The sequence below is a fragment of the Recurvomyces mirabilis genome (assembly GCF_035927965.1).
Source record: "Recurvomyces mirabilis strain CCFEE 5264 chromosome Unknown scaffold_39, whole genome shotgun sequence".
NCBI classification, from domain to species: domain Eukaryota; kingdom Fungi; phylum Ascomycota; class Dothideomycetes; order Mycosphaerellales; family Teratosphaeriaceae; genus Recurvomyces; species Recurvomyces mirabilis.
In genome coordinates, this window is record NW_027041973.1 from 1 (window position 1) to 18131 (window position 18131).

At 45.4% G+C, this 18131-nt stretch overlaps 3 protein-coding genes across 3 annotated transcripts; 2 read left to right on the plus strand and 1 right to left on the minus strand.

Moving 5' to 3' along the window:
- Positions 1 to 3748: 3748 nt before the first annotated feature.
- LTS14_010219 (uncharacterized protein) lies at positions 3749 to 8091 on the plus strand (the record flags this gene model as incomplete). The annotated part of the gene is made up of 2 exons (XM_064842896.1): positions 3749 to 4134; positions 4227 to 8091. The coding sequence occupies 2 exons, from the start codon at positions 3749 to 3751 to the stop codon at positions 8089 to 8091; spliced, it is 4251 nt and encodes a 1416-aa protein (XP_064689459.1).
- Positions 8092 to 8622: 531 nt separating this feature from the next.
- LTS14_010220 (uncharacterized protein) lies at positions 8623 to 9172 on the plus strand (the record flags this gene model as incomplete). The annotated part of the gene is made up of 2 exons (XM_064842897.1): positions 8623 to 9018; positions 9053 to 9172. 2 exons carry the CDS (start codon positions 8623 to 8625, stop codon positions 9170 to 9172), a joined length of 516 nt encoding a protein of 171 aa, XP_064689460.1.
- Positions 9173 to 13762: 4590 nt separating this feature from the next.
- Positions 13763 to 17719, minus strand: LTS14_010221 (uncharacterized protein; the record flags this gene model as incomplete). The annotated part of the gene is made up of 1 exon (XM_064842898.1): positions 13763 to 17719. One exon carries the CDS (start codon positions 17717 to 17719, stop codon positions 13763 to 13765), a length of 3957 nt encoding a protein of 1318 aa, XP_064689461.1.
- Positions 17720 to 18131: the final 412 nt, after the last annotated feature.

Below are 18131 nucleotides of genomic sequence, written 5' to 3' on the forward strand. Positions count from 1 at the left end.
TACGTTTCCCTCCTCGAACTAGCGTACCTAGATACCGCGCTCTAAACGATATTCTACTACGAATCCTAAGAAAACTAAGAGTAGGAAGTAGAAAAAATCCTAGAGAAAAGAGGTTAGAAATACTTAGTTAAATAGAAAGGATACCCTAACGAAGATAATACGTAGGAACTAAGAACTTATCTTAAGAATTACTAGGACCTCCTACGACAATTTTACTAGTAAACTCGGGCTCGAAGTCCTATTCGAAGGGATCGGCTAGGCCGACGCCCTCGAGGGATCGACTAAGAGTAACCGCCTACGAGAAACTAAGGTTCTTATTAGAAGAAGGTATGTTCTTAACTATATACCTTAACTACTCGTTAAGACGACGGTTATTCTACTTCTAGACTACCTTATTCTAGGCTATACGATTCCGTACCTCTTAAAGCTTCTCTATTAGCTATAATATCTCCTCTATCTTCTCTATAACCTTCGCCTTATTAGTCGCTATCTTTAAAGTAAGGTCGTCTACGACTTTATCTAGCCTATCTACCGAGGACGTTATATAAGGACGACTAAGCTATATATAGTTTATATACGATATTAAGGAAAAGTCGGCGATAAAGACATACTCGGAACGATCGTGTTTAGTATAGCTATTATACCGTATTTCCGATACGAAGGGATTCCGGGTTATTCTTACGAAACGAACGAGTCGAGATTATTTGCTAGAGGAAGCTATCGAATAACGAAACGCATCTATAAGCGGGACCCCGCGACACTAAATACTAGGAGGCTCTAATATACGCTAGGCCTATATTAGACGCCTACGCCGGAACAACGACTAATACTCGGTTATAAGGACATAATAGCTATAGAGCGGGATAATATTACGGATATTAGGTCCGCAATAAGTAGACTAACTAATTAAGTTTAGGGAGCTAATAAGCTAGGTCTGTAGGGGCGGCTATAAGAGGGTTACGTAACACCGCTTACCTAGACCCTTAAGTAAGTAGCCTACTTACTCTTACTCTCGAGTAACCGTAAGGAAGAATACTTACGATTACCGCTAGGTAATCGTAATTATATACGAATCTCCTATATATATAGAATAGACATTTCTTATATAGGTAGTTCGTATTTAACCTAAGTTACTAACCCGCCAAAAGGTTAAACCTTAGAGTAGTTACTTACCTGACCTATCGCTTAGAACTTACTCGTCTAACGAGCTCTAACCCCCTTGTACCGCAGGTGTATAACACTATTCTTTACCTTTATAGTCTAAACTCTTACTACTTCTTTATTAATTAAAAAGTAGTTAGCCGCTATATTTATAGTATCAAACTAGTAGAACTAACTATAGTTTAAATAGCTCTTCTATAAGTAAGGCTAGCTAGCCTTCGTACTAAGGCTAATATTAGTAGCCTACTTAATAGCTTATATATTATTACTTAGATTAATTAATTATAAAGTAGTTATAGATCGACGACCTAGTAATAAAGGCCTATTACTTTAAGTACTAGACGTAAACTTAAAGTCGATATAGAGCTTCTACGCGCTTTTATTAAGCTAAGAAATAATAATTAACTAAACTATAGTAGTAAACTACTTAGTAGTATTAATATTAGTTCTATACCGGTATTCTTTATTAACCTCTTATACTATAGCGTAGCTACGATTCGAGTAGTTTAACCCTTCTTTAGATACCTCTTTAACTAGTCTAGCGCTTTATTAAAGGCCTCTATAGCTAATAGATTAGCGATATTAATAGCTAGCTTACTAGTCTTTAATTTAATACGCTATACTAAAGTAGTCCTCGCTATAGCGATATTAGTAACTAGTATTAAGAGCGGTCTTAGTTTAGCTATAGGTACTAATTAATAGCGAATAGCTAATTAATAGCGAATAGCTAGTTAATAGCGACTAGATAGCTCTACTAACTTAGTAGTCCTCTTAGCTACTACCTTTAGCTTTATCTTAGCCTTCTTTACTAGCTAGTTCTAGCTAATAGGCTCCTTATATAGAATAGCTAATTAACGTTTACGCGCGCTCTAGCGTACTAGATTAACGCCTAGTTCTATAGTAAAGAACTACTATACCTTAATATAGCCTAAATAGGAAAGAGTAAGGCTTTAAGAAGATAACTAGACGACGACTATAGTATTAGAGGCTATATAGCCTAAGTAGTATCTAGTTTAATATAGTAATTGCTAATAAAACTAGACGTTCGGCAGGTGCCGGCCCTGCGCGCGATAGCAATTCTATATATGATTATAACCCGATTTGGTTAGCTTATCCTCTAGCGACCCCGAGGGTTAAAGGAAGAATCGGCCACTCTCGCCAATAGACATAAGTGCGCGGTGGCGACAAGAAAACCGTCACTACCCAGCGCAATAGTTCTAAGCCACCGAATGCGTCTCTGATATCTCACCGTAAGCAGGACAGCGATAGATTATTCGCTACTTCGAAACAGGCTGCTCATGATGTTGCTCCATTACCGGTAAAAGTAGCTCGGAGTTCTACACCACCACTTATGGAGATATATATGGAGATTCGCTGGGCGTACTCGATGGGCTTTTGCTTGAAGAGTCGCTGGGCGGATCGATAATCTAGTCGTGAGGCTGCTACTGCCGTGAGTTGGCGCCGTGCTCTCATAACAGCCTGCTATACGTGGTCGTAACATTATTCGACCTACCGGTCAGTACCTCCAGATGAGCCTGCTAACTTACCCAATAGGAATAAAGAATTCTTCAAACCACATGGCTCTCCACTTCCTCTTCCTCTTGAGCCAATCACTTCTGGTGCTCCACTCAGGTCGACATAGTTGCAAGGCGCACTCTCTACATCTTTCTACGGGCGTTCGATAAGCCACTTTGTTCTCACAGAGTCGCTGGTAAGAAGTGCTCGTTCTGTCTTGCTGGAGCTATTGGCCCTACTCCTTTACTTCTTGAGGAGTCGCCGTGCGTACTCGATTGGCCTTGGTAGAGTCACTGGGTGAACTCATCCGATGCTCCAAAGTCGCTGGGCGTACGATCGGATCTGGACATGGATCTGAGACGCTGGACTGAAATACTGGTGTTCTGGATGTACACTTTTAGGGGATTGATTGGTGGAACTAGAAACTCACCGACAGTCTGGAGTGGGTCCCTGCGCACGCAAAATCCAAAGCAGGAAGGGACGACAGGCTTCGTTATACACACACACACACTTCAACATCCCACCCCTGGCCAAGGGGACATTACAATTTACGCAAAACTCGATACGAGGCCGATGGATGTGTCTTGTGCGAGCTATCGTAGTCGTAACTCGTAAGGTGCTATTATAATAATGGCAATAGCGGTCGACGTGCGCTCCTTCCTCATCCTGTCCCACGAGACGTCAGACCCACTCTGGTGGACTTCAACTTCATCTCCTGCGTCCTTTCTTCTCTTCTCTTCCCTCCTTAGCACACCTGGTCAGCGTATAAACCAGCGTGGACATCTGAAAAAGGTGTACAGGGTGTCGCTCATCGCGTAGTATAGACTGCCCTAGTGCAGCCTATACGAAACGATTATCTCGTTAGTCACCTCGGTGCAATCATCAGTCACTTTTAAGTGCACGTCCTCACCTTATCAGGTCAGGACATTCTTCCTCCTCATCATGACTCGTCAAAGTCGCTTCCATCCTATCCACAGGAATAGAAAAGCTGACCTGCTCGAGGGTCGAGCCCAGCCGGCAAGTGAGCTCGAGGCTGACTTTGTCCGGCAGCGTAACAATCCACGAGATCAATATGTGCCCACATACTCTGGACGAGATAGCAGACAGTCCAATACTGATGGTCACGGTCGACTTGCCTCACCCCGGCGAGATCAGGCCACCTATCGCGACCGTACTGACTATCCCAGGCGAGATGACTCCAGAGAACAAAGATCGGCTCATCGTGACAGGCGAAGATCACCAGAGCGCTCGCATCGTAGCCATCGAGATCGCCACTCCAGGTCACGATCTCTCCAGCGTTCCAGCCGTCACCATCATGACAGATACCGTTCTACGAGCCGTGATCGCTATCATAAGACTCGTCACGACGATCGAGCCAGAAGCGACAACGACTACAAGCGAGGTGGGAGACGCCCTGGAAGTCACAGGCGTGGTTCGAGATCGCCTTGCAGGTCGCCGGTAAGTCGAGGACGTGAACATCCTCGGAGAAGTCGGTCAAGATCACCTTCTCATGGACACCATGCTAACGGCTCGCGACGCTATCGAAGCAGGTCTCGGTCGAGCCATCGCCGTCCGCAGGATCCCACACAGGATGTCGTAAATTCCACCAGCATGGCACCTCTGACGATGGAATCAGTGGTGTTCGTTCCAAGGGATCCTACCCCTGAGAAATTGTCGGGGAAGTCCACGGACGGAGCCAAGCTTGTTTCGCCGCCAGCTACCGACAGACGGCCGACAGAGTTACAGCATACGCCCAGCCCAAGGATTCCATCACCGGCCAAGCAATCACTTCCTCCGACAGTACTAGAGACGCCAGCCAGCGGGACAGCACATCAGCAGCAAGAAGAGATCACCCCAACAATAGCAGGACCCGAGCTGGCTATGCTAGACCAGGATGATGAAGACGACGAGGACAATGCCGACGGCGGTGTCATGCTTAGCGACGACGGTTGGTTTCCTAGCTACGAAGATGACGGTGGACCGATAGCTCTGGAGACTGCTCAGCCTGATGACATTGGCGAGGTCAATAAGCAGATTGAAGATGCCGAGCGTCGTGAAAATCAACGTCAAAACGACTACCACGAATCACTTGATGACTTCGCCAGGCTAATCATAGTAGCAGAGGATATCGAAAGCGAAGGCCATAGATTCGGTGAGCCCATGGTGAAGATCCTGAGACATCTAGAGAACACCGCTCTGGCTGCCGAGTTCGAAACAGACTGTCAGATCAATCGCACGACGATGACGGCAGATCTAGGCGCCGATTTTCAGGAGTATCAAAAGAACCTCACGGCAGGCGACATCATGACCTTGCTATCGGAAGATACAGGCTACGATGCCTGGGCGACTGATAGTTTGGTTGGATTCATGGTGGCTATCGCTCAGGAGCAAGCTAGACTAGCAGATAGTACCCATTATGTTGCAGATCCATCCGTCATCCACAATACCGCTGCACGAAGTGGACCTGGTGAGGAACGAGGTACGGTCAGACAGCTCTCGACCGCAGAAAGCGTGAAACATCTGGAGAGGCTGATTGCGGATGCCCTACCGCAAGTCATGAACCCTCAGCTAGGTCATGACGTTGACTCCTTCCCGTTGCCCGATATGCCGGCTTGTACGAATAAGCTGTCGCTGATATATAACATAGGTGATCTACACTGGGTCCATGTGCTGCTGACTGTCAACGATGAAAGGACGGCAGGTACAATCACCCTCCACGACTCAATGGGCCGGAAGCCTGGTAACACGAAAGGACGTCGAAAGCTGAAGGGCATGGCCATGGATGTTGTCGGACAGGAGCTACCCAAGCTAGCTCATCTGATCTCAATGCGACCTTCCTTGGGCTGGCACAAGGTCGTCTGGGCTCCGGTTCAGAGGGCTGCCTCTCCACAACAGGTCAATACCTCAGATTGTGCCTTCTTCTCCTGGCTGTGCACTGTGCGAAGTATCCGTGGTGAGCCAGTAATGCAAGAAGAAGAACCGGTGTGGGCGGAGACGGAGCTTGGTGGCAAGAGTTTGCGCTGGATCATCATGCGGGAGTTGAGCGTGAGATTGATGGGTGAAGAGGCGAGAGCGTTGTTCGTGGAGGAGCATTCCTCGTCGTCTGGTGAGTCTCCTTCGCCACCACCTGAGCAGAACACGGGAGGTGGTGATAGCTCGCCGTTGTCGTGGGGCCCCACCCCTTCGCCGCAGCAGAATCGTCCGACGAGGAAGCCACGTTCAGCGGGAGCGAGGTCAGCGGGTAAGGCGTCCGTTCAGGATACGGGAAGAGTGACAAGGTCCCAGACTGCGGCTACTGGTGTGGAGAAGACGATGCGTCCGCCGGTACCAAAGTACATCCCACGCGTGCGCCCAGTTCAACCGAGTCAGAGACGTAAAGGAGTCGTCCGAGTCACTGACATATATCCGGTTGGTACTCAGCCAGAAGATGTCTGCGATCGCACAACGATCTATGAATACATGCAGTCGCAAGGGCAAGCATTGACGATCCAACAAATCTGTGAGGGCGTTAGCGACAAGCTCGGTGAGCTCAGTGACGCTATCCCGATACTCACTAGAGTGACAAGCATTGTTGAGAGTACACCAAGCTCTTTTGTAATGGCTGACGACGCTGAAGATGATGCTGCGACAACGTACAGTATACAGTCTGGGCCAGGCCGATCTTTGGACCGGGAGACGCAACAGTTCCTCCTCGAAGATCCCGTTATGTGTACATCTATCCCCGATGATATCGAGGCTCGGTATCACTTGCGAGTCAGTTGCGCTCGATACAGCGCTAATCAACGATGTGTGAAAGCCTTCGATGGTCTGGAAGAGGCTGCGGAAAAGCTGATGCAAGAGCACCATTATCGATTCCATTCGACATCCACCATGCCCACTCGTGTTTTCAATGCTGCAGGTCTAGCCGCTGGACTCCAAAACCCGGATGGTTGCTGGTATCGCTATGCAATGTCACCTCGATCGAGCATGTCGCTGCCGTTTCAAAGTTCGGATGACGAAGAAGTGGTAGAACTCTTGAATGAAGCCAACGACAGGGCAGTCGACGAGAAGAAGCTGGAGATTTTGCTCTTGATGTACGCCTGGAACGGCCTCACCACCAATAACGACGCTTGGGGCATGTTCCAAAGTCGATGGCCAAATCTGAACTTCAGTATCACCATGGTTGTACAAGCATCGTGCGTCGTCGATCCCAGCCACTTCCGTATCGACTGTGGAACCACCCCAGTCACAGCATGGGGATTCTACAGCGTCTCCACGCTCGCCTGGTTGTACGAGGCGGACGCCGTGTCTGTTGACGACATCCGATTCCTGGCCGATGATCCTGACGCCCTAGAGTGGACGGGAGACGACAACTTCCAGTGCATCCACGGTCATGCGCAGTTTCTGGAGAGTGTAGCCAGAGTACAACACCTTCGGCTCGATACCAGCAACTTCCACAACTTCGATCTGAGGAGGTTGAATAGCAGACACAATCGAGCCGCTCAACTCACCAGTTACAGGACAAGGAACTTCATCAATCTGGCACGCGATCCTGCACGTGCGTGTGAGCTGCTTGCTTGCCAGGAAGAACAAGCCACCGACTGGATTCGGGGTCAATCGTCAAGCGTGGCCGTGAGATGTGCGAGTCATCCACCCGACCTCGGGGTCGACGAGGCTGCTAATCATGAATCTCCCTTCCAAAGCCAAAGTTCCTCTTGGTGCTATAGATGTCGCTTGCTCCGCGCGATCGATCATTTCGACAGCATTGATGGTACGGTGAGCAAACTTTGTAGTGACTGTCAAGAGGAGCAGTCCAAGCAGCATGATTCTCGGCAGGTATGCTGCTCTTGTCGCAGACTGAAGAATCCTTGGGCATTCGTCTCCAACACTACATCTTCTTGCACAGACTGTCAACTAAGGAAAAAGCAGCGATATGTGAGGCGCAAGGAAGAGTTCATGATATCGGGCCAACAGTATTGCGGGCGGTGCGCCAAGCACAAAGCTCATTCTGCCTTCACGTCACACAGGAAGGGCATGTGTACAAACTGCCAAGAGCAGGCCGTTCGAGCGGGTCTACAGTTTTGTGGATCGTGCCGCCACGACCTAGCACAAGCTGAGTTCTCTTCTTCTACCATGCGGACCTGCAAGCGCTGCTTGAAGAAGGCTGCTGACCATTATCGAGCACGTAGAGCGCAGCAGGAGACAATCGCATTGCCACAAGGCCAACGTTACTGCAACAGTTGCAATAAGACGAAAGCCTCCTCGGAGTTCTCATCTTCGTCTGTGCGTCAATGTGAGCGTTGTACGCAGCTGAAACGCGATACTTATAAACGAAAGCAAGATGAAGTCAAGCCAGGCCTCCAATATTTCACTCAATGTAACAAGCACAGGGATCGGATTCAGATGGCCAAGCGGAGACAGAAGGGAGGGGATTGAAGGCCAACCTGTCAGATGTGAAACCTACAAGGTGAGTTTCTGCATCGTCATTTTTAATCGCCCTGGACATGGCGTTAAACTGTCCTTGGTGGGTGGCTAATGGCAAGAATTACTGAATCCTTTTTCTTCGTTCGGACGGCGCTTTGATATCTTGGACGCGACACGTGGATCAGATTGGGGCAGAGCAGGAGTGTAGGGTTGGGAACTCATGACCGTCGGCGGGTTCGTGAAGTGAGCTCATGACATACTAGACGCTCCTTTCAATGGAAAGTACTGACTCAAGTCAGATGATACAGTACTCGATTCCAGCAGGCGACTCATGGACCAAGAATTCGGCGAGGCGCCGACTTCGCAACTGTAGCACTTGATCGTTACCAGAAATGCATCTAGGTCAAATCCAACAGCACGAACGACTGAAAGCATGGCAACTAGCAATGAAGATCACTGGTCGGCAGCAAACTACCAAAACGCAGCCGGCTTCGTCCCTTGTTGCTGGCCACCGCAGCAGCAACGCATAACCCCGACCAGGCCATGATCAAAGGCAAGAACAAGATCGTGATCATGACCAAAGACCGACTAGCCTACAGAAGCTGGATACCATACGGCAGGCTAGTCAACGTGATCAAGATCACGGAAGAATCAGAATTGGCAGCATTACTGGAATTCGACTGGTGGCGGCCTGTCGACAACGAGGATCTCTTCGTCAGCTACGTAGAGAATCTGATACAACGGTTCGAGGATTTCAAAGAGCAGCAGGGTCATCATGAGCAGATCAATCAGCTTATAGCCAAGATCGAGAACGCATTGCCTAGCCATGCCGAAATGACCCAAAGGAGCGCGGGGACGGTATCAACTATCCACTCTGATGATACACCATCGGAACAATCTGTCGAGGTTCCGATGAGGTCAGGAGCACTGTTGCCAGCGGTACGGGAAAGCAGCACTCAATACGACTTTGCAGGTGGGGAAACGCTTTTCCATTGTGAAAGCGCTAAACAGGGCCGGACTGTTCCTACGAGTTCATCCGGACGGCCACAGTCAGCGTGAACGCTCACTACCGCTTGGAACCTGTCTCGTGTAACACCAGTCACCGGGCTCATTACTAAGCATGCTGTGCAATGTAGATACTAGCAATTACCGCAGCTAATTGTTCCGACAGTGTCGACGACGGTGAAGATGTAAGATATAGGCCTTGTGCAAGTTATAACGGCTTGGGATTACGGGCGATAAGTATATACTCTTTTAATATAGAGATGCTAGAGTCGTAAGTAGATTAAGAAGACTATATACTAAAGTCGTAACGCCTAAGCTTTAATAACTATACTAAATATAGTCTTACGACTAAGAAATTAGAAAATCCTCGTAATTATAATATAGGTATCGCAACTCCCAACCGACCACCCAAAATACGCTGTGAGTCATCCTAGTGATACGTCAGCCCGATCGACGAGGGGGGAGAAGGGGTGTACTTGGGCGGATCGATCAAGTGCTACCACCACCGCGAGATGCACGACCACCCCGGCCTTGCCACGGGCCACTAGGGGGTTGGCCGCCGCCTCGACTACCACGCCTACTACTATTCCTTCTTAACTACGCTATCGGCCCTTATAGCGCCTAGAGTATCGACGCCTAGGTATCGGCAGCTATACCTATAGAAAAGATACTCTTATTTACTATCGAAGGGCTACGCTTCTTCCTAGTACTACTCTTACTACCCTTTACCTCCTCCTCGTTATCTACTATATAGTAGTTCTTATAAGTATTAGAGGCTATAATAATAACTTAGGCCTATACTATTATAACCCTATCTAGAAGTTTAAAATATATTAATTTAATTCCTAGATCTATTATAGTCTTATTAGTAAGCTCTATCTAACCTTTATACTAGGCCTTACGTACAATCTTAGTAATAAGAATATTAAGACTAACTCTTATAAATTAAGTCTCTATTACTACTAATAGTTTAGCTAACTTACTAAGAACTAGGTCTAAAGTACTAGAACCTATTAATACGCTATCGCTATCTATAAAAGCTCTATTTAAGGTATTAAAGTAGTTTATTAAGAACTTAGTATTAAAGTTAATTTTACTAGCTTACTATACTATATACTTATTTTTCTTTTAACCTATAAAGAAGTTATAGTTATTAATCTACTTCTAAATAATATTATATAGAAGCTTAATAGTATTACTCTCTCTACGTATAATAGTAGCCTTACTAAAGAATAGTTTCTTACTATCTATTAGTAAGTTATAGCTCTTATTAATCCTCTTACCTAACTACTTAGAATAGTAAGCTAGCTAATTCTTATTAGTACTAAAGGAAGCTATTACTATTATAAAGTATAGATATATATATAAAGTATAAATATATACTTAATTAGAAGTATTATAGAAGATATTAGAAATTATTAAAATATTAAAATATCTATATATATAAATAGTACGTACTATAAAGTAAAGCTCCTAAGTAAAGCTAATTATAGATATATATAGTAATATTAAACGTTAGTAGTTAGTACCTATTATTCTAAGTAAACTATTAAATAAGTCTATTTAGAAGTACTACCTTATATATCTACTACTTAGAGACTATAGCTCTATCTTTCTAGTATATAAGATACTTATTAATATATTATTAAGACCTACCTACTAAGTATATATAGTAGTATAGTAATATATCTACTTTATCTCCTTATAGTAGCTAAGTACTTTCTACTTATAGTTATTTATATAGATTAACCTATTAATAAACTAGCTTAAGCTTTATAATAGATACTACTAGATAGATTTTCTAAAGTTTTAGTAGATCTAGGTAATAAGCTAGGTTAATAACTATCTATTAAACTATAAATAGTTCTATACATAGCTATAATAATCTCCTATTTATAGATTTAATAATCTAATAGGTAGATAGTTTTAAGTATATATTATCTTCTATATATAATTTCTATAGTCTATAGTTCCTATTATATCTCTACTTTATAATAGCCTAGTCGTAGGATATACTATTTACTACCTTCTTATATATAATTTTAAGTTTATATATAGTATATTTTAAAGGGTCTTTTACTTTATATAACTTAAACCTAAGTTAAATCTTATTTAGAGATTTATCTATACTTATATTAAAAGAGTTATTAAACTAAAACTATATCTATAGTAGGACGTACTTCTATTTTAAAGCGCTATCTAGATATTTAGCTATATGGTAATAAAGTATAATCTCTATAGTCTAGTTTATACGCTCTAACTAGCTATAAGTCTATAGATAGTAGGTAATTAAATAGAGTAGCTTAGTTCTAAGCTTAGTCCTACTAGCTAGAATACTAGCGGGACTATTCCTAAGAGCGCTAGAGCCTATATTAGTAATAGTAGTAGAGAAGGCGATAGTAGTAATAATAGTAGTAGTAATAATAATAATAACCTTAATAGCGCCCTAGCTAGGAAACGATTAATAGTACTCCCTCCCTATAAGAAGGCTAGTATTATAAATATTAAAGCTAAGACTCTAGGTAGCTAGAGCTATATTAGTAACTATAGTACTATTTATTATAATACCCGTTACCTAGATCTAGAAGTTTTCTCTAGTAAAGACTATACTAAGTATAAGCCTTAGAAGCTTCTTATATAGATAAAGCTAAGAGCGTCCTATTCTAAAGAGAGTATAGGTAATACGCCTACTAAGCGGCTCGACTATATCTAGTCGTATACGAGCAATACGGCTTTTAAGCTTATTACTACTATTAGTAGTATTTAGTACTAGAAATCTAAGAGTTTACTATAGTTAGAGATTTATAATAGCTTTAAAGACTATAAAGAAGAGTAGGACGCTTATAATAAGTACTATAATCTAAAGATAACTAATAGAGAGAGTTAGTCTATATTTAGCCTTAAGCTAAATAAACTCGCTAGCTATATAAAGAAGACTAGTACTAATAAGATAAGAGATTTAGCTCGTAAACTTAACTATAACTACTTAAATAAGACTATTAATATTCGCTATAAGGATATAATATAGGCTAAGATAAATAGTCTTATATATAATATTAAGTATAAGATTATATAGTTAAATAAGAAGAGTAATAAGAGTAGGAAGAGTAATAAGGATTTAATAGCTAGTAGTAAAAGCAAGAGTAAGTCGAGGAGTAGTAATACTAGTAGTAATAGTAGCTCTAGAACCGATACCTACTATATTATTTCTAATAAGTACTATAATAAGAACCTTTAATACTTACTAACACTTTTAAGGCTTACTTATATAAGAAGGGCTGCTACTAGCGTTACTATAAATAGAGCTACTATAGAACTAATAATACCTATATCTTCTCTTATAGTAAGGAAGCTCTCTATTTTAAAAACCTACTAGCTCTTTATACTATAGGTACTTCTACTAACGCTACTAAGGCTAACCTCTATACTAGTACGAAGGCTAACTTAGATCTTCTTACTTTACTACCTACTAAGTTAGGAAATAGTATATCTAGCGCTTAAGTCGTAGCGTTAGATTTTTATTATAGGATTAGAGAAAATAGATTACTAGTAAGTTAATAGAAGGCGAGTAAGTATATAAACTATAGCTATATCTATTAGAGATACTAAAAGCTAGTAGATATTTAGTTTAGAGGTATAAGGTATTAATAAATATAGGTAGCTCGAATAGTAAATCTCTTACTAACTATAGAGCTTTATCTCTATTTACCAACTCTTTCTCTATATATAGAATAATATTTCTATTATTAATCTAGTAGTACCTAAATTAGTAAGGTTAGCGGATAGTAGAGTTACTACTATATAGTAAGTAATAATTTTAACCTTAATAATTAGTAGCTATACTAATACTAGCGAGGCCTATATTACAAATCTTTATAGTAATAATATTATACTTAGTATATTATAGCTTAAAGAGTATAATATAAAACTTAGATTTCGAGATAGAACTATAACGTTTAACTATCTATACTATTTAAGTAGTAGCTATTAAAAGAATAATAAGACTTATATAGTACTACTACGGAGCTATAGTAGCTCGATAGTAATATCTATACTATTAGCGCCTTAGAGTTTTATACTATAGCTAAGAAGAGTAACTATAAACTATTCGCCTTATAGCTAGAGAACTTAAATAATAGATATAATTACTTAACAAACTTTATTATATTACTTAAAGACTATAATAAGTTTATAGATAGTAAAAAGAAAACAGATCCTTATATAGGATAGTAATATATACTAACGCTCTTAATAATTTAGGCCGCTATTAAGATTTTTACTATAAGGTAAATACGCTAATAGTCTACTTATATAAGCCTTATTAATCTTAATAAAAGTAGATAAACTAAACTTATAACTAGTATAAAGAGAAGATATAGTTATAGTACTTATAGTTATACTTATAGTAGTAGATAATATAGTTAGAAAGGAAGTAGTATAGTAGGGTAGATCTCGCTATATATATATAGAGTATTTTATATAGAAGTAAAGTATTCTATCTTAATAGGAGATTATAGTATTAATACAAAATAAATACTTACTTTTAATAGTAAAGTATAGTATAATAGTATTTTAGTAGTATAGAATAAGCTTTTATTATCTAGCGTACGTAAATACCGTTCTACGTACTACCTACTATTATTATATAATATATTTAATCTACTATATCCTCTACCGCCTATAGTGCGCCACCACCACCGCGAGCTCCACGACCACGACCACGGCCTTGAGTCCAAGCATTGCCGCGGCCGCGGTTGGCAGGCTCGGATGCAGGATCGTGGGACGTCTTTGGCTTCTTGGCGAAGGCGCCCAAGGTGGACTCCTCACGGATGTCGGCACGACCAGATGCCCCAGCGTGGCTGGTCGCGGCGCCAGGAACCGAAGTTGGAGCCTTGGGCTTGAGATAACCGCCTCGGTAGACGATGGAGCCGTCGTACATCACCTTGCCCGGGTTGGCAAGCACCTCGTCCCACTCGAGGCCACGGAAGACGTCCTTCTTCTCGAAAAGGTCGTGGATGAGACCCGCAAAATACTTGCGGTTATCACTCTTCAAAAGACCTTTCCTGTCCTTGACATTCAAGTGGCGCTTATAATGCACCAATTGACCCACGAGAAACAAGCAGTCTTGCGGCCGCGTGATGCCGACGTTGATGCACTCATCCGTCGTGGGGAATGCCGAACTGTCTGGGTTGCCCGGGACGTTCTTCACAAGGCTGAAGAACACAATCTTGCCCTCGTGACCCTGGGAAGAGTACGTTGACATGACCCGCACCTCGCGAGCACGCACTTCGGTATTCTGACCATGGAGCTCGCGGCGAAGGAAGCGGCGCTGACCGTCATACGGTGTGATGAGGAGGATGTCCGCAGGTGAGATACCGGCTTTCACCATTCCAGCGACCGTGTCAACGATCCACGCACCTTCACTCTGGTTGTACATGGAGGTCGAGGATTCCCACCTCTCCGACTTGTCGCCGTCTGCGCTGAAGTCGATGCCGACCCGGAAGCGACCATTCCACAAGCTCTGATCCTTGAAGGGCTTCATGCTCGCTGTGATCCGCTTCTGAAGGTCTGTGACAATGGCAGTGCTGGGAGCATCCACCATGTTCAGATTCTTGTACAGCGTCGCATTCGGATACGCGGACAGCTGAGGATCCAGGCGATACTGCACGTTCAAGAAGCCCCAGTCAATGCGTTTGGGCTCTGCCAGGATCTCGCGAGTGTAGATGGACTCGATCATCGACATCTCGGATTCGTTTGCGCCTTTGGAGGTCAGCGTCGGTTTGAACTGCTTGGGATCGCCTGTCATGATCCACAGCTTGATGTACTCCATGAAGAATGCCAAGGGGATTATGGCATCAGCAGGAGTGGATTGGCCGGCTTCATCCTGGATGATGACCTCGGGCCTCCAGCTATCGAGCAAGGACTCGTGGCACGAGGAGCTGTTGGTCACAAAGATGGCCTTCACCCAGCGAGAGACATAGACCGTGGTCCAATACTCATCTAGGCCACGGAACTCGGCGCGCAAGTCCTTGGACTCTTTCTTGCTGAGCGACTCGGTACCCTGGCGGAGCTTGTGTAGAGCCTCAAGGTACTTGCGTGCCGAGTCGTGGGTGGCCTTGGCCTCCTTGGCAGAGTTTTTGCCGGCTCGTACCACGCGCGTCTTCTGGATGTCGGCAGGAGTCGAGGCGGCAAGATGCTCGACGAACGCAAGCTTCATTTTACCGAACCCATGAGGATCGGCAATCTGCGAGCTGTTGCCCATCTTACCAGTACTGACAGCAGCCATCTCGAAGATCGAGGCCATTTGATTGTTCCGGGCTTCTTCGTCTTGCGCAGCCATACTGTCAGCCCAGGAACCAATGTACCGATCCGATGGCAGGTAGGAGTCCTCGGACTTGTCCTCGGCTGTGTCATCATGCGTTGAGATACGCCTGAGAGCACCGGTGAAGCGACAGAATGCAGTGGCTTCCAGACTCGGCGGCAAATCCTTGACAAAGACCTCCAGACACCGATTGACAGCCTCATTCTGGCTGGCACAGATCATAACCTTGGTATCTGTGGCAACCAAAGCTTTGGCGACGGCTGCAAGTGCCTTCGTCTTGCCAGTACCGTAGGGGCCCCAGAGACCAAACGCGCCGGTGGTTGTGGGACTGGCGAGATCGTTCGCTGCAGCACGCTGCTTGTCATTGAGCCCCTGACGATCGAGCTCAGCATGGTAGGCCGTGTGCTTTGCAGGATTTCCCCTGAAATGCTTGTGCAGCCATGCAGTCTGCTGGTCCCGTGGGCGTGGAGCTCCAAGCGCAATCTCTGGGATGAACACACCTACTCGCCTCTTCTGGCCCTTCTGCATGAGGGAGACAGCATTCAGGGAGCGATTGTTGGCCGTAGGATCATCCGGAAAGTCGAGGATGAGTTGGTACCCCTTCTCGGCGGAACTGTCCGGCACAGCGATCTTGTTGCCGGCCTTCGCTGTGACCAGTGCAGTCATCTGAGCGCCCGAATTCGTAATGTCATCGAGTATGCTGCCTGTGAAGAAGCAGTCGTAACCCCCGTAGTTGAGACCCAGCACAATCTTGCGATCGTAGCCTGGCATCTTCATCGATCCCGCTTCGTTGTGGCCGCCTTGCATGGAGATATTGACCAGAACGTCCTTATTCTGGGGATTGTTCATGAAGTGGCCGTATACGCGGATCTTCTTGGCGTTCCACTCGGCAACAGTCTCGCCATCATGCATAGGGATGTATTCCTGGCCGGCATCCTTCATGCCCGACCTGTCGAGGGTCTGGCTGAAGTCTCTGTCGCTCTTGTGTGCCTCGCGAGCAACTCCAAGGCGCAGCTCGAATGCGTACGTATCCAGATCTGGATATCGGCTCCCAGCAGGCTTGTTGAATGGTAGCCACTCGATGGGCTGGGCACTGACATTTGTGCCATTCACTTGCTTGATGCGCCATTGCTGAACGAGCCATCTTGGCGGGTCGACAGCCTTGAAGGGATACTTCTCGGTATGGATTCCTGCCTCGGGATTGACGAGGTGATAATACCAAAAGCTGCCGAGATGAGCGGTGGCGAAGAAGACTGCACGCGAGAATTCAACAAACTGGCGGTATTGTGGCGCCAATTCGTTCTTAAGCTCAGCAAACAGAACAATCTGCCGAGCATCGTCTAGGTCACGTACCAGCTTTTGACCGGGTGAGAGCACCGTTTGCTCCATCCACGCCTTGGACAATTCGTCGCGGTCCTCAGGCGAGATGTCTTTCCAGACAATACCCCTGTTTGAGGGGAGTATCAGCTGCGTGCATACCAAGTCCTTCTTTTCAAGAAGCTGAGAAAGCGCAAGATCGCCCTTGGGGACACTGTGCTGCAGAAGCTTGTCGTCACCAAGTTGGACGTGCAGGTTCAGATCTGGCGATCCATCTGGTTTCGTATGCTTAAAGGCCTCGGCGAAACAAAGCCAATGCACGGTCTTGGTCTTGACAGATTCCTTCTGCTCGCCAGGCTTGTCTGGATCATCGACCATGCTGCTTGTGCGCTCAACCACGATCTGCAGGTGAACGTACGGCCGCTGCGTGTCTGGCACGATACGATACCTGGCGTCTCTGAGATCGGTCGAGTCTGCCGTATTCTCATGGGCATATGCACTGTTTGTGGTGCCGTAGGTCTTGTTCTTGACATCATCTTGGACAACTTCAGGCAGGTAGACCGCGCAGTGACGCCACTCCGTAGCTTGCTTGGGTTTGCCGTTACCAATCTTCAGTGGGAACCTGGCGACGTCGTGCCCACGATACATCTGCTCGCCGAAGTGAACGGTGTTCATCGGGAAGCGCTTCTTCTCGTCAATGTCGAGGTATTCTGGGTACATAATCTCTGCATGAGGTTCTTGACCGCGCAACTCGGCTGGAAATTTGTCGATGCCTGCGTTCCAGTAGCTCACCTCTTCAGGCAAAGCACGCTTGAGCCAACCCATTCTGAAGCCTTGGATATTCTTGCGCTCACGGTTGACCGCTCCGAATAACGCAAATGCGTCCAGGGTGCCGATATCTACCGGGGGTGCATCGGTCATAACGACTTCCTTGCCATTGCCATTGCCTTTGGCGCCAGAAGGCTGACCAGAAGAAGGATTCGTCGGAGAAGACATGCTTAAAAAATGTCTGTATCGGGTGAGGGCGGATGGGGGTTCTTTTTGACCCTTGGTCGATGATCGAGTGCAAAGCTGCGGTCAACCACCTCGGGGAGAAGTGAGGAAGGGAGGCCCTCGACTACTGTGTAGTCGCGCTCAGCGCTGTGTTGCTTCACTTGCCCAGCCGAAATCGCGTTGTCCGTGTCACTGGAAACAATCTATGCATGCGTCAGCCTCACTCTCACTCATTGTCAACGCGCCGCCGCGCCGCCGCCTGATGGGGAGTACATACCTGATCCTCTCTCTCGCACTTGAAGAAAGAAAGGGGAAGGTGGCGGGGAATTTCGCGTTTGTGTACCCGCTCGTGGAGCTTTCAGCGGCCGATCCCGCTCTCCTGGCGGGCAGCGACCTTTTGCGAAGCCAGTGACGT